General features: G+C 46.7%; 1 protein-coding gene across 2 annotated transcripts in view; it reads left to right on the top strand.

The window, feature by feature from the left end:
* The window catches only part of DOCK1 (dedicator of cytokinesis 1), a 535058-nt gene that overhangs the window by 481627 nt on the left and 29654 nt on the right, over window positions 1-23777 (top strand). For both annotated transcript variants that reach the window (XM_060098409.1, XM_060098408.1), the window contains exons 39-46: window positions 2754-2843; window positions 3671-3775; window positions 13333-13474; window positions 13609-13687; window positions 15468-15552; window positions 18563-18649; window positions 21791-21967; window positions 22962-23045. In XM_060098409.1, the coding sequence (XP_059954392.1) occupies window positions 2754-2843; window positions 3671-3775; window positions 13333-13474; window positions 13609-13687; window positions 15468-15552; window positions 18563-18649; window positions 21791-21967; window positions 22962-23045 (849 nt within the window). The remainder of the gene's footprint in view (window positions 1-2753; window positions 2844-3670; window positions 3776-13332; window positions 13475-13608; window positions 13688-15467; window positions 15553-18562; window positions 18650-21790; window positions 21968-22961; window positions 23046-23777) is intronic.

Here is a 23777-nt window from a genome sequence, read left to right as displayed (position 1 = left end):
CACACAGGTTAAAGCGATTCTTCCACCGAGATCATCTAAATCTCGATCATATTGAATCTGTTTTCTCTCTGGCACGGAAATATTTTCCAAGGTATTCACACGGGAAATATGAGCAACCCACACTCTGTAGAGCCCTAGCCAATTAAAAGTAGATGAAAATCTCCTTAATGCAGAATCCTTTAAAACATTCCGGGGTGAGGCGGGTGGAGAGGGGAATGTATGTTTATAGAAAATCTGATAAAGAACACAACTGTGTAACCTCTGGGTGAGTTGGATAAAATATTTATTCAAGACATATTTCTTTTTAAAAGCAATTACTTTTGATAGGTTAAAGCATCTCATCTGTCATTTAGGATAAAAACAGATTAAGCAGTAATTAGAAGCCCTAAGATTCTAGGCAGCTAAGAGAGTGGTGTATTAGCTTGCGGAAAACTAAAGAAAAATCAATCGAGTGAATGAGAACTACAACTAAAGGTAATGATTTCTTTGAAATGGAAATGTACTAAGGGATGAATTGGTCACTGGAGCTTAAAAGAAACATTCCAAGTGGAGAAGCTCCCTCTTCCGAGAAATGTGAGCTTAGGCTCTGGCAAAGGACCTGAGCTAGCTGGAGCAACAGATGAAGATATTCAAAAGATGCAAAGCTTCAGCAGGATGAAGGAGACAGGTAGGGGTTCTTGGGAAGAGAAGTGTGTGGTCTAGGAAGAGCATCTCAGCCACTTTCTCTCTTCCCTGGCTGCTGGTCCTAACTCTGAAATCTTTTTCTACTCTGGGCTTACTTTTAAGATGTCTTTCAAAGTATTAAAATGCAATTTCAGAATAGCTTTTTCTCATCAAAAATAGCAGATGGTTTTTTTAAGTAGCAGCTGTGTAAAGAGTATTTTAAGTCTATTGGGTGATTCAGTAATAAGTAAGGTCCTTGATAGTGTGGTTCTACTAAGAAAAGGCAAAGACTGGCAGGCAGGTGAGGGTTCAGTGCCAAGGGTATGCCAGGTGTGGGACCCGGCTCCCTGTGTTCTCAGTGAGAGCCTGGAGTTAGGAACTAGCTTAGCATCCTTTAAAACCCATTTCAGGAGGAGGGGGTGTGGGGCAGCTGGAAGTGCTGGCACATGGTCATTGTTATGGGCTGAATGTTTGCATCCCTCTAAAATTCATATGTTAAAACCCTAACCACCATGTGATGATATTTGGAAGTGAGGCTTTGGGAAGGTAATTATGTTTATATTGGGTCATGATTAGGGTGGGGGCCCCCATGATGGGATTAGGGCCCTTATAAGAAGAAGAAGAGAAAGATCTCTCCTAAGGTCATGTGAGTACACAGTTAGAAGATGCCTGTCTACGAGTCAGGAGGAGAACGCTTACCAAGAACTGAATCTGCCTACACCTTGTTCTTGGACTTCCCAGCCTCCAGAACTGTGAGAAGGAAATACCTGTTGTATGGGATTTTGTTATAGCACCTCCAACTAAGTCATCGAGAGCAGAACTTCAGAAAAAGGCCAAGCTGGGCCGAGTACACCCCACGATGTGCCCTTGGGCAGGTAACTTACCTGTCTGATCCCCAACTTCCTTATCTGCCAAACAGGTGTAATAAAGATACCCACCTGACAAGGCGAAGGACTTTAACAAGACAATGCAGGTGGCATCTCGCTGGAGGTAGAATAAGTTTGCAGTCACTGCCCTAACAGTGCTACCACCTTGTGGGGATGGTTCCAGTGGAGAAGTGAGCGATTCGTGTCTGGGGACCCAGTATGTGGGGTGGTGTGACACTTTCCTGATTCTAAGTCGACAACCTTCATTTCTGTTTGAGAAACATTGTTGAGCAGGTCCTGGACTCCATACGGTCCAGAGGTTTTGATAATGCTTAGGCCCTGCCCTCAAGGGGCTTATAGTCCCTGAGGAGGAATGCCAAAGGAGCATTCCACTTTCAGTACATTACCCCAAGTTTTTTTAGTAGGGGAATCCTGGGTCTTGTAGGAGCACAGAGGAAGAGGGTGGGTGGCACCCAGGAAGGCTTTCTGGAGGAGATAGTTCCTCCATATTTTCCATGTTCTTCTCAAGTAAACCACTGTATTTTATTTTTCCCAAGGAAAACAAGGGAAATTCAGGCCTACCACAGGTATCAATAAATTAATCCACATGTGTCAAAAGTTTATCAGCATTTTAATAAATGTTACCTGATTGGGAAACCCACTTTTAAACCATTACCATAAAAAATTCTCCCTTTCGAAACGATGGCAGATTTTACATCCTGACGGTATCTGTAAACATAACACAAACTTCTTGCAAGCCTTAATTTAGATTTGAAATAGATCCTTGTCTTTCTGACCACTGACACATAGAGCTTATTAAATGGGATGATTTGGGAAAGTAGCAAAATCAAGCCTGTGGTTTCTACGCAAACGCTCCTCTCAACCTCGCCCTGTGGTTTCCTTTCTGAGCTCCACGGCTGCTCCGACAGATGGGCGTCAGTGGCCAGCAGCAGGCGAGGCAGAACTGGCCGGCCAACTGCTCCGACCAGGGGCAGTGGCCAGCATGATTGATGAGCCAGTAGCTGACCAGTTTGGTCAACTGATGCCCGAGCCAAAGGCCATAAGCCTCTAGAAAATATCTGTATTTTTCCAATGCTTTCAGATTAAGCGAGTGTATTTCCAGCTTGTTTCATCATGAACGGTTGTGTTGCAGCATATTACTCTTTGACCGCACGATTCAGGTTTGAGTTTCTCTTTCCCTTGTTGCTTTCTTTTCCCTCACAGATGTGGGAAGAGGCCATCGCCCTGGGCAAGGAACTGGCTGAACAGTATGAAAACGAGATATTTGATTATGAACAACTTAGCGAATTGCTGGTAGGTCTTTCTTTCTCTTTAAATGAACAGGCAATCTCAGCTTGTTCTTCTGCAATTTTTCTTTTCCTTTGAACGTTGGGATTCTCCTTCATTTTGTCCAGGAGGACCCTTGATTTATTTGCTGGTTGATTCTGGCCCACGAGTATTCACTTCTTATTCCCCAATGAGCTTTTGTAACCAAACTCTAAGATGCCTCTGAACGGTTTACATGTGAACAACTGCTGAGTCTAGGTGTACGTTGGTCTTGATGGCCCAGAGGTCTCCAGGAGTCTCCACTCGTTTAAAACTGTGAGCCTGTCCACAAGAGGGGGACGGATGGAGGCTAGCCCAGACCTTTCTCCTGCCACAGAAGCTATCGGTTTCTAACTACTGCTTTCTCTGCTGTATCATTTTTGTATTCAGCAGATCGACTTATGATGCTGTGATGTGTATCATGAATGTGGAACAGAATTCTGCCCTTTTAAATTCTCTTGTAATGTATCCCATTATCTGACTGATACCTTTTTTAAAAAAATCCTAAAGATCAGACATTTAATCAGAAGAAAAACCATCTCTCTGGCACCTCTTTGGTTATTAAAACACCTATAAATCACAACTGGTTGCTGAATTTGGCTTTTTGGTCAAATTCCCCTGCTGAATGTTGGAGGATGAGTGAGGAGTACCGTCAAAGCTTCGTGGTGAGATTAAATTCAGTGCCTGCATCAGCACCTCTCCCCCACCTTCTCCCCCTCTCACCCGCTAGAACTGCCAAAGCTGGAAGAACCCAGATGCATGGATGTGCAACTACTCCATTCAAACCTGAAATGCATTTCCTTTCTTCCTTTCAGAAAAAACAGGCTCAGTTTTATGAAAACATCGTCAAGGTGATAAGACCCAAGCCTGACTATTTTGCTGTCGGTTACTACGGACAAGGATTCCCCACGTTCCTTCGGGTAACTTTGGATTCTGTTTTGATTGGGTCAGGATTGCTCCCTGGGCAGCGAGCCTCTTCCCTTTCTGAGGAAGAATTTGGACTTTGCATCCGAAGTCCGACTCTTTGTATTATTTTAACAGCTCTGTGCTTGACTTAGGGTGCCAGAGAGGGGCTGATCATATTTTTTGATTGCATATAAACTTTCTATCTCATTTTTCCCAAATAGAACTCCTGTTCAGAGATCTATCTATATTTTTTAAATTGTGGTTGGGGACTTCCCTGGTGGTCCAGTGGTGAGGACTCCGCACTGTCACTGCCAGGGGCTCAGGTTCAATCCCTAGTCAGGGAACTAGATCCCTCAAGCCGCGTGGCACGGCCAAAAAAAAAAAAAAAAAATTCTGTAAGATATATATGCATAACATAAAATTTGCCCTCTTTAGGTGCATTGTTCAATGGCATTAAGTTTATTTAGTTTGTTGTGCAACTATGCCCACCATCCATCTCCTGATCTTTTTCATCTTCCTGAACTAGAACTCTTACCCCATTAAACAATAATTCCCCCTTCTCCCCTCCCCCCCAGACCCTGGCAACCACGCTTTTACTTTCTGTCTCAGAATTTGCCTGTTCTAGGGACCTCATTTAAGTGGAATCATATAAAACTTGTCCTTTTGTGTCTGGCTCACTTCCCTGAGCATCATGTCTGCAAGGCTTATCCATGTGGTAGCATGTATCAGAGCTTCATTCCATTTTATGGAAGAGTAATATTCCATTGTACTGATGTACCACATTTTGTTTATCCATCCGTCCTTTGATAGACTTTGGGTTGTTTTGCCTATTCTGAATAACACTGCTATGAACATGAGTATTTTTAATTATATGAGAAACTGGAAATGGATTCCCAGTGCTGGAAACTCAGAGTCATACTCCATTTCTGAGACAGGCATGTGCTCTTTGACACATGATGGAAGAAACACTGTGATCACCAGCCAAGTCACCCAATAATCATGAGGCCAGAAATTGTGTAAATAACTGCTGCCTAGCCTATTAGTAGAATTGTTAAAGTTTCTCAAAAACTCATTCTTGGATACCATTGACCATGATTTCCTGTCATTTCTTATGACCTTTTTTTTTTTAATGTCACCTGGTTTTCTCTTATCCTGGGAGACCATGCATGATCCTTCTGGTTTTAGAGAAGCAGGATCTCTCTATCTAGGGCACACCTGTCTGGGGCAGTTAGATCCAGTTGGGAGATTTCTGTAGCCCCAGAGGTGTGTTCCTTTGGCCCTGGTGTTTCTGATCCCACAGGAGGCCCTGATAGTATAAGATGTCCCTTCACACTGGCACCAGCAGGAAGGACTTACTTGGTGAGGACCTGTCATTCTGTATAAGAACGTCAGCAAGTGGCCCTCGCAGGGCTGACCAGCTCCAGAAGGTGACCTGTTAGTTGATACGCTCACGCAGGGTCCTGGCTGGGTGCCTGGGGCACGTGGCCTGTCCCTGCTGGTCAGTCTCTTCTTAACACTGTCACCTTCATCGTGCAACTGTGGCATCTAAGATAGTGGTTAGGGAGGATTTTGAAATTAACTTTAAGTAACAAACCAATCCAAAGGGTATCCCTCTTGAGCCTGGAGTTGAAGTCACCTAATGTTGCTCAAGGCTTTAATTAATGTATGTGAATCTGTACATATGCCTCCGTGTGTGTGTGTGTGTGTGTCTCTAAGAAAGACTGAGAGGGAGGGACAAGCCCTAAATCACAGCTGACCTGTGCTGTGCTGGGTGTAGAGTGTGTGTGTGGCCCTCCTTGGACAGCGCCATAATTTAAGGCCACTACGGCTCTGTCCTGGCGTCCTGAGCTGGCAGCAGGGCGGGGTGAGCTTTTTGCAGCCCCCAAGCCAGCTGATGCCAGGGTTGTCCTGGGAGGTCACATGAGATCCGTGCTCCAGGGACCGTGCTGGGTCACCTGCCCGTCACAAGGGCAAAATGCAGAGTACGAATTACGACTTTAACGGGCTGGATTAATATGGAACTGACTTGCCCCCCACCCCCGAATAATTCTGTGGGGCTATAGCAATACATTCATTACGCTTCACAGATTGCCTGTCAGGGCTCCATCTGACAATGACATTAGCAGTTACAAAAAAGTGGGTGGGATGTTTGTCTACTTCATTCAGTGCTGAGAGCACAGCCTCTGAGAACTGACTCGCTGTCCCCTCTGCTTTGTTTTGCTTTAAGAATTGATCGCACTGGGGTTTTTTGCATTTATATGAATATTTATGATTCTTACAAGGAATAAATATCTTTGACTATATGTACGTTTCCCTCCTGTTTTCAGGCTTAAATGGACCACTTCAAAATGCAAAGTAATTGACATTTCTAGAAAATGTTATTAGTGTGTTCATCTATAACTCACTAGTGTTTTTCTATTAAAGCCTTTATATACATTTTTATTATTATGTCTTCCTTCGAGTGTAAAGCATAATAAATGCATGCTAGCTTCGTAGTAGCCTGTTATACATTAAATCACCCTGAATTTCTGAAATGTTTGGCTTTTTATAGCCCTAAAAGGTGCCTGTACTGTGTATTTATATTTCTGATTAAGACTACATATTACTTTGGTTTCTGCTTCAGATTATTTGTTTAAAGAAAGAGCACATTTTTCTCTGTAGTGGGTACTTTAAGACATACCTAAGCACAAAGTGAAAAAAAGCATTTTAAAGTCTTCCTTCTTTAGTGATTTACAAGAACTCAGAATAACTTTGGTCTAGGGAAGGGGATAAATGGAATGCCACAGGGGCTCTGTTTTTGTGAAAATTCATTAATCAGATGAATTTTAATTTGGCTTTGAGCTGAGGCTCTAGGATGCATCTGTTTGTGTACCTTCTCTTCCCTTCCTCCTCCTCCTCCCCCTCCCCTCTCCCCATCCTTCCCCTGCCCCCTCCCTTTCCGCCTCCCCTTCTCCCGCCCCCTCCCCCTCTTGCACTCTGGTATCTGTCCAGGGTCAGGGCAGATAACAGGGCTGCCCCTAACTCACGACTGGCTGGCTTGGACCCTCTTGCCCAGGGTCCCTGATGAAACAGCAACCAAGTCCAAGGAGGAGAAGCACGAGCCCCCAGCCTCCTGTTCCTCGGGTTCTGTAGGTTCTGCTCATTGCAACAAGGAAAACCTTGTGGCAGTTTTCATTGATGTTGAGACAGCCGTAAGCTGGGGCAAGAAGATGGGTGGGGGGAGGTGGAGGGCTTCGAGAACCAGCTGCAGCATCACACTACCCACTGACATCTTTCTGTGATTCAGTTGCCACTCAGAACACACTTGTTGAATCTCTGAAGGTATGGAGACCAGTGCCATCTTGGCATCAGAACGTTCCTGACACACATATTTACGGAGTGACCGTGTCACGAGACAGGTCTCAACAAGACAGCCTGAGTAGAGAGGAATGCTTACCTACGTATCACCCTCCCTCAAGGTCGCCCAGCCCAGCCACCCAAAACACCCCCCAGGTGCACTCTCCACACTCTGTGGAGGTGACAGAAGTGGCACCTGAGAGGGACAGACTTCCTCCTTTAGGAGGAACACCCTGTATGCTCTACCCTGCCATCCGCTGATGGCTCGTTGTTCACAGGACAACTGCAAACGTTCCAGGAGGGGAGTCCAGCCACCACCTCCACCCTCTCAGCACCAGGGGAGGCCCAGAGCCTTGGGTCCCTCTGCTTTGGTCTGGACCCTCTTCCTTCTGGATCTGCTCATCTCTTGGCTGTGACCTGTAGGAACCAGCTTGCAAAGTCGTGCTCAGGCTCTGAGGCCCCACCTTCATCTCAGGCTCGCTTGAATTCTTTTTTGAATTTTTTTTATTTTTTTATACAGCAGGTTCTTATTAGTTATCCATTTTATACATATTAGTGTACATATGTCAATCCCAATCTCCCAGTTCATCCCACCACCACCACCCCCGCCACTTTTCCCCCCTTGGTGTCCATACGTTTGTTCTCTACATCTGTGTCTCACTTTCTGCCCTGCAAACTGGTTCATCTGTACCATTGTTCTAGGTTCCACATACATGCATTAATATACGATATTTGTTTTTCTCTTTCTGACTTACTTCACTCTGTATGACAGTCTCTAGGTCCATCCACATCTCTAAAAATGACCCAATTTCGTTCCTTTTTATGGCTGAGTAATATTCCATTGTATATATGTACCACATCTTCTTTATCCATTCGTCTGTCGATGGGCATTTAGGTTGCTTCCATGACCTGCCTATTGTAAATAGTGCTGCAGTGAACACTGAGGTGCATGTGTCTTTTTCAATTATGGTTTTCTCTGGGTATATGCCCAGTAGTGGGATTGCTGGGTCGTATGGTAGTTCTAGTTTTAGTTTTTTAAGGAACCTCCATACTGTTCTCCATAGTGGCTGTATCAATTTACATTCCCACCAACAGTGGAAGAGGGTTCCCTTTTCTCCACACCCTCTCCAGCATTTGTTGTTTGTAGATTTTCTGATAATGCCCATTCTAACTAGTGTGAAGTGATACCACATTGTAGTTTGCATTTGCATTTCTCTAATAATTAGTGATGTTGAGCAGCTTTTCATGTGCTTCTTGGCCATGTATGTCTTCTTTGGAGAAATGTCTATTTAGTTCTTCTGCCCATTTTTGGATTGGGTTGTTTGTTTTTTTTAATATTGAGCTGCATGAGCTATTTATATATTTTGGAGATTAATCCTTTGTCCGTTGATTCATTTACAAATACTTTCTCCCATTCTGAGGGTTGTCTTTTCGTCTTGTTTATGGTTTCCTTTGCTGTGCAAAAGCATTGTAGTTTCCTTAGGTCCCATTTGTTTATTTTTGTTTTTATATCCATTACTCTAGGAGGTGGATCAAAAAAGGTCTTTTTTTTTTTTTTTTTTTGCGGTGCGCGGGCCTCTCACTGTTGTGGCGTCTCCCATTGTGGAGCACAGGCTCCAGATGTGCAGGCTCAGCAGCCATGGCTCATGGGCCCAGCCGCTCTGCAGCATGTGGGATCTTCCCAGACCGGGGCACGAACCCGTGTCCCCTGCATCGGCAGGCGGACTCTCAACCACTGCGCCACCAGAGAAGCCTGATCAAAAAAGGTCTTGCTGTGATTTATGTCAAAGAGTGTTCTTCCTATGTTTTCCTCTAAGAGTTTTATAGTGTCCGGTCTTACATTTAGGTCTCTAATTCATTTTGAGTTTATTTTTGTGTATACTGTTAGGGAGTGTTCTAATTTCATTCTTTTACATGTAGCTGTCCAGTTTTCCCAGCACCACTTATTGAAGAGACTGTCTTTTCTCCACTGTATATCCTTCCCTCCTTTGTCATAGATTAGTTGACCATAAGTGCGTGGGTTTATCTCTGAGCTTTCTATCTTGTTCCATTGATCTATATTTCTGTTTTTGTGCCAGCACCATACTGTCTTGATTACTGTAGCTTTGTAGTATAGTCTGAAGTCAGGGAGTCTGATTCCTCCAGCTCCGCTTTTTTTCCCTCAAGACTGCCTTGACTATTCTGGGTCCTTTGTGTCTCCATACAAATTTTAAGATTTTTTGTTCTAGTTCTGTAAAAAATGCCATTGGTCATTTGATAAGGGTTGCATTGGATCTGTAGATTGCTTTGGGTAGTATAGTCATTTTCACAATATTGATACTTCCAATCCAAGAACATGGTATATTTCTCCATCTGTTGGTATCATCTTTAATTTCTTTCATCAGTGTCTTATAGTTTTCTGCATACGGGTCTTTAGTCTCCCTAGGTAGGTTCATTCCTAGGTATTTTATTCTTTTTGTTGTACTGGTAAATGGGAGTGTTTCCTTAATTTCTCTTTCAGATTTTTCATCATTAGTTTATAGGAATGCAAGAGATTTCTATGCATTAATTTTGTATCCTGCAACTTTACCAAATTCATTGATTAGCTCTAGTAGTTTTCTGATGGCATCTTTAGGATTCTCTATGTATAGTATCATGTCATCTGCAAACAGTGACAGTTTTACTTCTTCTTTTCCTATTTGGATTCCTTTTATTTCTTTTTCTTCTCTGATTGCTGTGGCTAGGACTTCCAAAACTATGTTGAATAATAGTGGTGAGAGTGGACATCCTTGTCTTGTTCCTGATCTTACAGGAAATGCTTTCAGTTTTTCACCATTGAGAATGATATTTGCTGTGGGTTTGTCATATATGGCCTTTATTATGTTGAGGTAGGTTCCCTCTATGCCCACTTTCTGGAGAGTTTTTATTGTAAATGGGTGTTGAATTTTGTCAAAAGCTTTTCTGCATCTATTGACATGATCATATGGTTTTTATTCTTCAGTTTGTTAATATGGTGTATCACAATGATTGATTTGCATATATTGAGGAATCCTTTCATCCCTGGGATAAATCTCACTTGATCATGGTGTGTGATCCTTTTAATGTGTTGTTGGATTCTGTTTGCTAGCATTTTGTTGAGGATTCTTGCATCTATATTCATCAGTAATACTGGTCTCTAATTTTCTTTTTTTGTAGTATCTTTGTCTGGTTTTGGTGTCAGGGTGATAGTGGCCTCATAGAATGAGTTTGGGGGTGTTCCTTCCTCTGCAATTTTTTGGAAGAGTTTGAGAAGGATGCGTGTTAGCTCTTCTCTAAATGTTTGATAGAATTCACCTGTGAAGCCATCTGGTCCTGGACTTTTGTTTGTTGGAAGATGTTTAATCACCGTTTCAATTTCATTATTTGTAATTGGTCTGTTCATATTTTCTATTTCTTCCTGGTTCAGTCTTGGAAGGTTATACCTTTCTAATAATGTGTCCATTTCTTCCAGGTTGTCCATTTTATTGGCATAGAGTTGCTTGTAGTAGTGTCTTAGGATGCTTTGTATTTCTGCAGTGTCTGTTGTAACTTCTCCTTTTTCATTTCTAATTTTATTTATTTGAGTCCTCTCCCTCTTTTTCTTGGTGAATCTGGCTAATGTTTATCAATTTTGTTTATCTTCTCAAAGAACCAGCTTTTAGTTTTATTGATCTTTGCTATTGTTTTCTTTGTTTCTATTTCATTTATTTGTGCTCTGATCTTTATGATTTCTTTCCTTCTGCTAACTTTGGGTTTTGTTTGTTCTTCTTTCTCTGGTTCCTTTAGGTGTAAGGTTAGATTGTTTATTTGAGATTTTTCTTGTTTCTTGAGGTAGGCTTGTATAGCTATAAACTTTCCTCTTAGCACTGCTTTTGCTGCATCCCATAGGTTTTGGATCATTGTGTTTTCATTGTCATTTGTCTCTACGTAGTTTTTGATTTTCTCTTTGATTTCTTCAGTGATCTCTTGGTTATTTAGTAACATCTTGTTTAGCCTCCAGGTGTTCGTGTTTTTTACGTTTTTTTCCCTGTAATTAATTGATTTCTAATCTCATAGCGCTGTGGTCAGAAAAGATGCTTGATATGATTTCAATTTTCTTAAATTTACCAAGGCTTGATTTGTGACCCAGGATGTGATCTATCCTGGAGAATGTTCCATGCACACTAGCGAAGAAAGTGTAATCTGCTGTTTTGGGATGGAATGTCTTATAAATATCAATTAAATCTATCTGGTCTATTGTGTCATTTAAAGCTTGTGTTTCTTTATTAATTTTCTGTTTGGATGATCTGTCCACTGGTGTAAGTGAGGTGTTAAATTCCGCCACTATTGTTGTGTTACTGTTGATTTCCTCTTTTATAGCTGTTAGCACTTGCCTTATATATTGAGGTGCTCCTATGTTCGGCACATATATATTTATAATTGTTATATCTTCTTCTTGGATTGATCCCTTGATCATTATGTAGTGTCCTTCCTTGTCTCTTGTAACATTCTTTATTTTAAAGTCTATTTTATCTGATATGAGTATTGCTACTCCAGCTTTCTTTTGATTTCCATTTGCATGGAATATCTTTTTCCATCCCCTCACTCGCAGTCTGTATGTGTCCCTAGGTCTGAAGTGGGTTTCTTATAGACAGCATATATATGGGTCTTGTTTTTTTATCCATTCAACAAGCCTGTGTCTTTTGGTTGGAGCATTTAATCCGTTCATGTTTAAGGTAATTATCAATATGTATGTTCCTGTTACCATTTTCTTAATTGTTTTGCATTTGTTTTTGTAGGTCCTTTTCTTCTCTTGTGTTTCCCACTTAGAGAACTTCCTTAAGCATTTGTTGTAGAGCTGGTTTAGTGGTGCTGAATTCTCTTAGCTTTTGCTTGTCTGTAAAGCTTTTGATTTCTCCATGGAATCTGAAGGAGATCCTTGCCAGGTAGAGTAATATTGGTTGCGGGTTCTTCCCTTTTATCATTTTAAGTATATCGTGCCACTCCCTTCTGGCTTGTAGAGTTTCTGCTGAGAAATCAGCTGTTAACCTTATGGGAGTTCCCTTGTATGTTATTTGTCGTTTTTCCCTTGCTGCTTTCAATAATTTTTCTTTGTCTTTAACTTTTGCCAGTTTGATTACTGTGTGTCTCGGCATGTTTCTCCTTGGATTTATCCTGTATGGGACTCTGCACTTCCTGGACTTGGGTGGCTATTTCCTTTCCCATGTTAGGGAAGTTTTCAACTATTATCTCTTCAGATATTTTCTCGGGTCCTTTCTCTCTCTCTCTTCTCCTTCTGGGACCCCTATAATGCAAATGTTGTTGCGTTTAATGTCCCAGAGGTCTCTTAGGGTGTCTTCATTTCTTTTCATTCTTTTTTCTTTATTCTGTTCTGCAGCAGTGAATTCCACCATTCTGTCTTCCAGGTCACTTATCCATTCTTCTGCCTCATTTATTCTGCTGTTGATTCCTTCTAGTGTAGTTTTCATTTCAGTTATTGTATTGTTCATCTCATTTGTAATTCTTCTAGGTCTTTATTAAACATTTCTTGCATCTTCTCAATCTTTGCCTCCATTCTTTTTCCAAGGTCCTGGATCATCTTCACTATCAGTATTCTGAATTCTTTTTCTGGAAGGTTGCCTATCTCCACGTCATTTAGTTGTTTTTCTGGTTTTATCTTGTTCCTTCGTCTGGTACATAGCCCTCTGCCTTTTCATCTTGTCTGTCTTTCTGTGAATGTGGTTTTTGCTCGACAGACTGCAGGATGGTAATTCTTCTTGCTTCTGCTGTCTGCCCTCTGGTGGATGAGGCTATCTCTCCCTTGAATTCTTTCTGGCAGGATGGAAACTACTTAATTGGGGCCTACCTGGGGTGCGGGGGCAGATGATATGGACACCATTCTCCTCCACTTGCCTTGGTGCCTTTACCCTGTCTGACCATTTCATGCCCACTAGTGTGTGGGGTTCAGTCATTCACTTGGTTTCTCATGGTTTTGTAAATTGATTGCTACTGTTAAGACTGAAATGTACTACCAGACTTCAGTAACATCATCTTTAGTTCTTCTTAAACAGTATTAACTTACCTGGCTTCTGTTCCTGTGTTCTTGATTAGTAAGATCACCACAATTACAAGCTGTTCTTCAATTCAGTGACATTTTAAAAAAAACGGTCAAGCCCATTTTGAAGACCAATGCCTTTATGTGTGAACTTTTCCTGGCCCTTCCCCTGGGGTGTTATTTAATGAATGTCATTGTTTCCAGGGGAAAGTTTTCATTTACCGAGGGAAGGAGTATGAACGCCGGGAAGATTTTGAAGCTCGGCTATTAACTCAGTTTCCAAATGCTGAGAAAATGAAGACAACATCTCCACCAGGCGACGATATTAAAAACTCTGCTGGCCAATGTATCCTTTCAGACAACCATGTCGGATATAAAATGATGGCGATGTCGTTTGTTTGGATGGCTGGGTGTACGTGGGACCTTGCTCCTGGCTAATGACCTCGCTGCCTTACGATCCTTAACCCCCTTGACCTTCAGATATTCAGTGCTTTACAGTAAAGCCCAAACTCGATTTGCCCCCTAAATTTCACAGGCCTGTGTCGGAGCAGATTGTAAGGTAACATCTTCCTTACCCAACTTGAGGGTGGTGAGAGGCGTACATGGATCGCTTCTTCATAATTTCACATCTCAGAGGGTGGATGTCAGCCTTTGATTAACTTTTCAGATGCTCTTTCTGTTTTACTTCGAAAAGCAAGGGAAGTTAGTCATGTTCAGCATCAAAGAAGGGGGAAGGAAGATGTGAACACATGTGGCCGGGAGGGCGCAAGGCTGTTCCTTATACCTGAGATTGGGAGACAGGGAAAGTCAGGGGGAAAAAGGGGTACTCTGGGCTCCTTTTGAGCCACCAGGTGAGAGACCCCCTGTAGACCTTTTCTCCAGGGCTCAGGCCCTGCCCCACACCCCACAGATCTGAATCTGTGTGCCTGTGGTGTGGCCTGAGCATTTGGATCCCAGAAGGCAGGAATAGGGATTCAGACATGTGCTCGTGATGGAGAACCAGGTAGGGGGTGAGAAGAAGCCTTCACCCCTACAACAGGGTGATTACATAATATGGGATTTGGAGGTGGAATTGGTTTTTTTGGGGGGGTTTTTTGGGGGGTTTTTTTGCGGTACGCGGGCCTCTCACTGTTGTGGCCTCTCCTGTTGCGGAGCACGGGCTCCGGACGCACAGGCTCAGCGGCCATGGCTCACGGGCCCAGCTGCTCCGCGGCATGTGGGATCCTCCTGGACCGGGGCGTGAACCCGTGTCCCCTGCATCGGCAGGTGGACTCTCAACCACTGCGCCACCAGGGAAGCCCCTGGAGGTGGATTTTAAAACTCACAGGCCAACTGTCCAAATTTGAGTGAGATTTTCTGCATCTACATTGAATTGCCCCTGACTTAGCAGTGGTGTAGAAACACCTACACTATATGTCTCTTTGATATGAAGAATTTTCTTTTCTGTTTGATCCATGTACTGGTGAAAAACAATTAACCTCTTTGATGGCCTAATAATGCTCAGGATCTGCTTATTTTATATCCTGAAGTTTGGTGGATTGGGTTCTTCTACAAAATTCACTACCATTTCTTTAACCTTTCATCAGCAAACAATGGGAAATAAACCAGGACTTGGTTTATTGGTGGATGATGCCTTTCATAAGGCTTAGACTTTAAGTTTTGAAACATTTTTTTCTCAGAGAGACCTGAAACACTAGTGAACTATAGTGTATGCTCAGATATTTCCCTTTGATGTGGGGTGCCCACCTGCGTTTCAGCGCAGCGGGGTGAGTGAGCCTCCCAGCCTGCCTCTGGGATGTGCGTGAAACCCACCCCCTCCCCAGGGGAGGAAGGTATGGTCTGCATCTTATGTATGCCACCGTTGGTGGTTGCCAAATCTGCCCTTTGTAGATCTGAAATCAAAGTATACAAGACCTTTTAAAAAATAAGATTTTTTTAAATTTTTAATAACTTCTTAGATTAAGTTATTTAATAAATTAATTGTTGAATTATGAATTCAAATTTTAAATAATAAATGCATAAATGGAGAATGAAGGCCTTTTCCCCCTCTCCTTTGCTTCACCTTTTCTGTTTTTGCCTGTTTCACCCTTACTCAGCATCTCTTCTCCCTTGAGCATTGTCAGGGACAGAGAAGAGGCAAAAATTCAAGGTAATTTTTCCACCTGCCAACGTCTCTCTTCTGAGGCTGGTGGGGAAAGAAAGCCCAGCTGTCGCTCCAGGTCAAGGCTGGAGGTGTTTTAAGGGATGCAGTGACCTATAGGGGGACCGGATCCCATGTCTAAAAGCAAATCGGCTGCTTTTCTGGTTAAATGTCTAATGATTTCTCTGTCTCTGTACAGTTTTTACAGAGTAAACGAGGTCCAGCGATTTGAATATTCTCGTCCGATCCGCAAGGGAGAGAAAAACCCAGACAACGAATTTGCGGTAAAAAAAAAACCCACCCGCAAACTCTTGTTACGACTAACAAAACTGCGCATGGAAAAGTGCGTTCTCGAAGGCTCCCGCAGTGCAGGATTGAGTGCCTTTGTGTGTTATGTGCAGAGATCCTAGCATATTACCCATTCAAATTTAGGGAAATGACGACCATTTCACACATGGTATCACTAAGGTGTTGTGATACTGTAAGAAGGTAACTAGTGCTTTGGAGTGCTTCCGTGCTCGGAGCACACTTGCTTGCCTCCTGCGTGTATCTGAGTCTTCCTCTGTGCCCTGGGTCCTGGAGCAGGTGCTCGGAGGTGCTGAGTGCTTACGTGGCTCTCTGCAGGGGACAAGCAGTCAGGAGGTGATTGGGCTCACTATCCAGTGCCTGCACCTGAACTTCACCGTGGCACAATACGCCGGAACAGGGTCCCCGCGGGCACAGCTGAATACCAGGCCTCCTTGTATGTTGAGCAGCATCCTGGACCACTACCCACTAGGTGCCAGCTAGAGCCTCCCCGGTTGTGACAGTGAATCACAAGTGTTTCCACGCACTGCTGAAAACATCTGTGCCTTGTTGAAGACACTGCATTAGAGTCATAGAAATGTTAACACAGATTCTTGCAACCTTTTAAAAAATATACATACAGCTGCTTTAATGGATTCCATTTTGGAAAGGCATGAAAGAAAGCATAGCTTTTTAATTTTTTAATTAATGAATTAATTTTTATTTTTGAAGTAGAAAAGAATAGCTGTATTGCTTTACCAGGCAAAGGGGGCCACAAGGGGCTAATGCCCTCAAAACTGTATGTTGAAAGCATAGTTTTATTTATTTATTTATTTTTAATGTTAACGTTTCTCTCTCCTCCTGCCCTGAAAAACCTCCTCTGGAAATCCCTAGATAGGCCCATATTTCAAGGTGGCATTAGCCCCAAGGACCCCTGGCGGGGACCTTGTCTGCAGGTATCTGGGGGTGCAGGGGGTCAAAGTTGAACTAGCCCCATGCTGCTGACCCAAAGGGAAGCTCAGAGCACTTTCAGCAAAGTTGCCTTCCACCCACCCTCCCTTCGAAGCCCTGTTTCCTATAATCTTTCGATCCCCAGGGTGACGCGTGTTGGGTCTCCAGGCACAGCCCCTGAAAGGCCCCTCCCTTCCCTTCCCGAGCCCACTTTCCTGTGTGTCAACTAGGATCTTGGAGTCGGGAAATTCTAAGGCTGTCCCCAGTTTCATCCCTGGCTCTTTCAAAACCAAAACCCTATTTCTCGGTTTGTGTGGCATCCTGAACCTGTTGGGTGACTCGTGTCACTGTGGCACCATCTGCAGTGGTGAGAGAGGCAAGGCCCCACCTAGACACCCACACCGGGGCTGGGCTTTCTGAGCCGTCTCTGTTCTGGTCATCACAGCAATAGCTCTGTCATTTCTGTAGCATCCTGGATGCAGGATGTATGGGCGGTTCTTGAATTTCCCGCAGGCCTCTCACGTCTCGCGGCGACGTACGTTCTTATCCTGTGAGGGAAGAGACACAAGGAGGTCGAGCAAATTGCCGACAGTTGCGCAGCCATTCGAGGCGGCTCCTGAACTCCGGAGCTGCGCTAAAGCCTTAGAGGCTGGGCTGCTTCTAAATGGCCCAGAAATCCCCTAATGGTCCCGCTAGGTTCTCACACACAGATGAGGCTTTCAGAAGCCACGGGATTTAGTCCTTCACATGCTTGACAAAGCCCCAGGCTTTCAGATGAGCGCAGGGGTTTCGGTGGTAAGGGGAGGCCAGGCTGGGGCCTGCTGCAGGGAGCCTGGCTCCCAGGGCCTGGGTGCTGGGAAAGCTGCCCTGCCAGGCCAGCCCAGGAGCTCAGAGCAGCTTGGTGCTTCCAAACCTGGCCACGCATGAACTCCTGAAACCCAGAGCCAGCAAGGAGGAGGGATCCAGAGACAGGGTCAATGTGGAACCCGAAGGTCCCCCCCACCGGGGATGCTGGGGTTAGTGGGGTGCAGTGCAGCCTGCTGTTTCCAGGCTGGTGCCTGAACCAGCAGCCCCTGGGGGCAGCAGGAGCCTTGGCTGTGTCCCTGGGGCCTCGGCCAGGTCCTTCCCCTCTCGCAGCCTGGAATCTGAGGTTTGGAGAAAATGCTTTCTAAATGCCAGCCGGTTTTCTGGAAATGTTGACAATCCATTACGCCATCTTTTTATATCTGGATCACTATGGACAGACTCAGACTGCTCAGTGATCCTCTGTTACTGGGAGGTGTACCAGGCAAAGGCTGCTACCAGCTAGACATCCCGCAGTAGGAGGTGGGATGAAAGGTTAAGGTTCACCCCTGCAGCGGAGTTCTGTGCAACCATTAAAGTGGGGTGGAGTTACATTTATTGGCTTTCAACAACTTCCCGCAACATGTACTATACCATTTTAGGAAGAATACATTTTCATTGAATATACACACTTGTTAATGCTTAGTAAGAAGCCTTGAACCCCAGATAGTAAAAGGTTAGGTTGCCATCTTTAGGTACTGAGTGATTTTTCTGCCTTCTATTTCCATCTCTTCATTTTCTGATGTAAATATATACGTTACGCCAAAAAAAGAAAAAAATTCATCATTAAAATACTGACTGATGTTATTAGAATGTTGAGAGGTCACTTTTATGAAGCCCAGTCTTCCTCAATGGACTTGCATCTTCAAGTTTCTTTTGAACACTAAGTAAGGCTAACATAAAGCTCATTGGAGCCTTTCCAAAAATCTGTTTGCTCAGAGGGAACCTCCCTCGTGTGGACGTATATATTCTCCCCTTCTATTGTATTTTCTTGGCCAAATCCCAGGGAGATGGGCACCGTTGGCCAGGGAACAGGGGGCCGCGGTGTCCTGTGTAGCAGTCTGGCAATTCAGCAGAGCATGGCCTGTGAGGTGTTCCCTGGGCGGCTGGTGACCTTGCCTCCCAGACCCTTGCAAATCCCCGTGAGGACAGAAGCTGTCATCTACCTGCAGCATCCTTCTCCTAACAAGTGTCCTGTGTGTGTTCCCTTTGCAGAATATGTGGATCGAAAGGACCATATACACAACTGCGTATAAATTGCCTGGCATTTTAAGGTGGTTTGAGGTCAAATCTGTTTTCATGGTAAGCGCACCCCACAGGAGTAAGGAACTGCCCGTCACCCCCTCTTCTACCGTCTGGCACGGCCTCTTCCCCGGGCGTGTCATCTGGTCACTGTGGCCGGCAGGCATGCTTCAGTCTCCCCACATCAGGCTTAACCCAGAATCACTGTCCCCGTCCACAAATACTGCGGTGGAAATGCCGTGTAATCACAACCTCCTCTAGCGTAGAAAGGAACCAGAGCTAAGATTTCATTTCTTCTTACAAAATATTTAAATCTCGTCTTCACTGTGCTGTTTTGACAGTTCTTTCTGTTACCGAAATGAAAAGTTTGACAAATTCCAATTTACATACGCTTTGGAAGATCTTTCTTCCTGATGGTTTTATTGCCATTTACATGACAAACAACTTGATTAATAGTACTTGCTCGTTTTCAAGTAAAAATAGCTTGAGAATATACCCCTCACCCACACTTTTTAAAGAAACAATGACCCGCATCTCATTAGCTAAACTTTGCCTTGGTGATGAGCGATCGGACAGTTCCCGTCACAGGAACCAGAGTTAGGCAGAAGGTTCTTACTGAATGTATAGCAGCAGCAGCGTGACAATTGCCGGTATAACAAGGTCTGGTTGGAGTATGTATGCTCTGTCATGTGTCTCGATGCCTTTGGTGTTCACCTGGCAGGATCCTAACCAGAGGGGTGGTGCCCACTGTTCAGTTTACCACGAGGCCCCTTGGAAACTCCTGCTTCTGCCCTAGGACGTGGCTGGCGCCTGTCTCCCCAGCCTTGTTTCCACTCCTGACCTTCGTCCACGCCAGTTGAGCTCTGGCTGACCTCTCCCTGACCTCTAAGCTCAGTTGACCTCTCCCTGAGCATATGCCTGTGGTCAGCTGCATCCCATCCCCATCTCCAGCGCCCCCTCCTCCTGCTCTGAAGCCCTAGGGCTCTGTGCCCCCCCCAACCCCGGAGGGTGCCTCTACTTCCTGTGTCCCCGGAGACCCCACTCTGTCCCCCGCTAGCACCCAGGCAGGCCCTGACCTCTGGAAGGCTCAGGAGACGTGGCAGACGGCAGAAATGCAAGCCTTCGTTGGCACCATTTGGAGCTGGTGATGTACATGCGGGAGACCACAGGACAGGAGACCCTTCCGTAAACAGGCACCACTCCTATCCTCCTAATGCCTCTTCCCATAAGCCCTTGGTAATCGGGGATTCCGTGAGCCAGCCCGGATGCGCGAGGATGCGTGAGGACGGTGCTTAACAGCTCGACGTGGCGAGGGCGGAGACCTGATTTTCTGTAAGGATGTGGCTCTGCCACGGGCTATGCTTGCCCTTTTTTTTTTTTTTTTTTTGGTATGCGGGCCTCTCACTTTTGCGGGCTCTCCCGCTGCGGAGCACAGGCTCTGGACGCACAGGCCCAGCGGCCATGGCTCACGGGCCCAGCCACTCCACGGCATGTGGGATCTTCCCGGACCGGGGCCCGAACCCGCATCCCCTGCATCGGCAGGCGGACTCCCAACCGCTGCGCCACCAGGGAAGCCCTATGCTTGCCCTTTTTAATGAACGAAGAAAGCTGGAGGCTGAATAATCCCAGGATGGCAGGACTGTAATAATCCTGCTGTCCACACCCCTGGCCCCGCCATCGCTGGAACAGACCAGCACAGGATACTGCGAGGGCAGCAGCTGACCAGCTTGGTTTGATAAAGCTAGGACACGGCTCTTTCTTGCGGCAAACGGGATCAGCGACAGGGAGTTAGCCGTCAGTCAAGATGGAATTCTGCCCTGGAGAGTCCATTTGGCGAAGTCATGTGTCTGGGATGGTGCATTCCAGGGTCTGATAAAGCCAGGTGTGGGGTGAACACAAAGGCCCTAGGGTACGTGTTGTTTGGGGTGCACGTGCAACCAGGGGGCACCCTCAGCGGCCAGCACACGGTCGGCCACCTCTTTGCGTGTTACCTCCTCTCCATCAGGTCACCTCTCCGGCAGGTGCTCGCCAGTGACGACTGAGGGTGTCGTTCTAGGATCTCACCATTCTCTGAACATCTCTGCACCTCCAACCCCCCTCTCTCTACCTCTCAGACAATCCCCAGGGGCTGTAAAAGGAGAAAACAGGCTGCTCTGCTTTGCCATTTGCTAAAGACACCCTAGGGTCCCCGGCACAGGTGGGGACCCGTCCCACTTCCCTCGAGGAAGGGAAGGATCAGATTATCATGTGTTGTGGTCACCCTTGGACGTGGCTCCAGGGCCCAGCCTAGGGTCTGTTAGAGCCAGGCTTGGTGGGAAGGCGGTGTCATTGTTTTAAACGCGGACGAATCCTCCTGACACCTGCGGGCTGAGCCGCAGAGGAGCGCGGGGCGGGGCTGAGCCAGAGAGGAGCGTGGGGCGGGGCCTCGCCGGGCCCTTCAGGGGCCCCCAGAGGAAGGAGGACCCTAGCGGTGTGGGCAGAGGTGCAGGAGCGGCGGCGAGGTGGGCACGTGCTGGCTCGCCCTGCCTCCTGCTCTGAGGGTCCTGCTGACCAGTGGCGGGTTTGCAAGGGAGGCCTGTGAGGTCCAGCCGAAGTGGTGACCACTGGGCGGGGGGAGCTCTTCCTTCCTAGGAGGGCGTGTGGCCTCCTGCGGAGACCACGACAGGACCCCTCTGGCCCTCCCCCGCCTCCCTAACCAAGCAAGCCCAGACCTCCTGCCTCAGGGACAGGGAGAGATTACTCAAGATTCCTTAAAACAAGCAACGAACAAGGCCATAGTGAAAAGGCCTGCTTTGTGAGGCACGTAGACCGTGCTCAAGCGCCACTCAGGGCTGTGTTTTCCTGGGATGACCATACGTGTACGTATGCACACATGCGCGCACACACACACGCCTACACACATGCATGGGCACACACATTCCCCAGCACTAGGTGACCTCGCGTTGTGCCTTTGGAATTTGCATGTGGGGACAGGTCTATGGAAACACATAAAGATCCTAAAACGCCCGGCTTCTCTTGGCGGGGTGATGAGGGGCCTCACCCCAAGAAGCCACTGGGAAGAGAAGTGCATGGAGGGTAGGAAGCCTGCCCCACTCGGAAATGTGTGTCCTCTGACGAGGAGCCAGGGGCATCAGCAGAGGCCCTGGCAGGACGGGGACGCGGCGGCTGGCCCGATGTCATCCCGTCCTCCCCCTTCCACAGGTGGAGATCAGCCCCCTGGAGAACGCCATCGAGACCATGCAGCTGACAAACGACAAGATAAACAGCATGGTGCAGCAGCACCTGGACGACCCCAGCCTCCCCGTCAACCCCCTCTCCATGCTCCTGAACGGCATCGTGGACCCAGCCGTCATGGGAGGCTTTGCAAATTACGAAAAGGCAAGTGACACGCCAGCTTCCTCTTTCCAGCCCTGTCCTGGGACAGACTGTCTCCAAGCCTGGAAAGCACCATGGTCTCACTGAGCGAGCTCCGCAGTGACCGAGCCCGGGCCAGGCCACCCAGAGGCAGCCTCTGCAGCCTCCCGATGGTCAAAGCCCCACCCCAGGCCCGGCCGGTCTGGGCATTGTCCCCTCATCTTCACCCCGCACCGGGCTGTGCTAATGGAGCTCTAGAGAGTGACCCTCGTGACTGTCCAGAGGCCTGGGATCATTAAAGGCCAAAAGATACAGTTTCAGTGAAAGACAAAAGACTTAGAATATTTAAAATGGATGGGAGGCTGGTGCAGTGGGGACAGCCAGCTGGTCTCCCTGGAAAATATCTCAGTGAGATCAGGCAGAAGCTGAAGATCATGGGATGTGCTCTAGACAAGGGGTCTGCGCTACAGCCGCCGCCTGATTTTGTAAATCAAGTTTGGGACGTGGCCACGGCCGTTCTCTTACTTGGTGTCTGTGGCTGTTTTCCTGATACAACAGTGGCAGAGTTGAGGCCCTTCACAGAAAAGGTTTGCTGCCCCCTGGTCTAGACAAAGTGAAAAGTGAAGCAGAAGGGGCTCTGCCTGAAAGTGGGCTGTGAGGTGAAACTGCCCTGGACGGAGAGGTGATACTGTGTTCCAGCTGCCTTCAGCTGTAGGGCAGACCCAGGATGGGGGTCAGGGGCACGAGAGCATCTGGGGAGCTACCTCCCAGCGAAGTGAGTGACCCGGGTCAGTGTGGCTTTGCTGGGCTCCATGGACGGGGCCGCCACAGTGAGTGAACAAAGTCCATTTGTTGTGCTGAGCTTACTGGATGTTTTGCTGGGGTAGGGTCCAGCCCTGGGGGGAATGAGCTGGGTGATGGCCAGGCTGTGCGTCTGTTTCACACACAGCTCCCTCACCAGGCCTGGTGTACAAAAACGTGTGCTGATGTACTAAGTGGCTCTCCCTGTCTCCACCAGGCCTTCTTTACAGAGCGGTACCTGCAGGAGCACCCCGAGGCCCACGAAAAGATTGAGAAGCTCAAAGACCTGATTGCATGGCAGGTAAATGTCCAGCGGCAGCTGCAGGGCCCGAGGCGGGGAAAGTGGAGTCTGGGACCAGATCCACCAGGGCCACCTTGGCACACCTGCCAGCCGCCACGGAGGACCCTGGACATCAGCCAGAGCACCTGTGACCATGTTTGTCCCGGATAAACCCATTCACCACTGCCGTGATTAACTCGACCCCTGGTTGTAGTCATGCATTTGAACACCTAGAAAGTTCTGTCTTGCAAATGAGCCTGGTCTGTTTCCTCCCCTCGGTCAGTGCAGTGCCTGCTGGAAAATCTTTGTCTGGTATCAACAGAACGGAACATCACGGGCAAGGTCAGGAAACGGTGATGCCCTAGAGACCGTGGCTCCAGCCTGTCCTGGGAGGGCACTCGAGCCGATGCCATCGGCACGAGAGGTGGGGATGGGGAACCGCCGAGCACCCACCTTCCTGTTCCCCCTGCCGGTGGTCAGGGTTGGGGAAAGGGGTCCTCATTTCTGTTTCCCCAGCTGTAATTCTGCATATCCTTTGGCTTTTCTGCTTGTGCTCCTGAGGCCTTCTGAGTCTTTCCTTAGCGGGACATGGTCTGGAAAGGCTGGGCAGCTCTGGAGGGTGTCCTGGGCTCCATTGGAAGTTCCCTTTTCTTGTGTCTGGGCTTCTGGAGCTTTCATGAGCCTGGAGGTGGAGGGGACGTCCAGACCCAATTCCCGTGGGAGCTCTGCCTACTTGCTCTGGACTTTGGACAA

The sequence above is a fragment of the Mesoplodon densirostris genome, chromosome 1 (genome assembly GCF_025265405.1).
Source record: "Mesoplodon densirostris isolate mMesDen1 chromosome 1, mMesDen1 primary haplotype, whole genome shotgun sequence".
In the NCBI taxonomy this organism is placed as follows: Eukaryota; Metazoa; Chordata; class Mammalia; order Artiodactyla; family Ziphiidae; genus Mesoplodon; species Mesoplodon densirostris.
The sequence above is the reverse complement of the archived record's forward strand: the minus strand, read 5'-3'. Positions and strand labels throughout refer to the sequence as shown.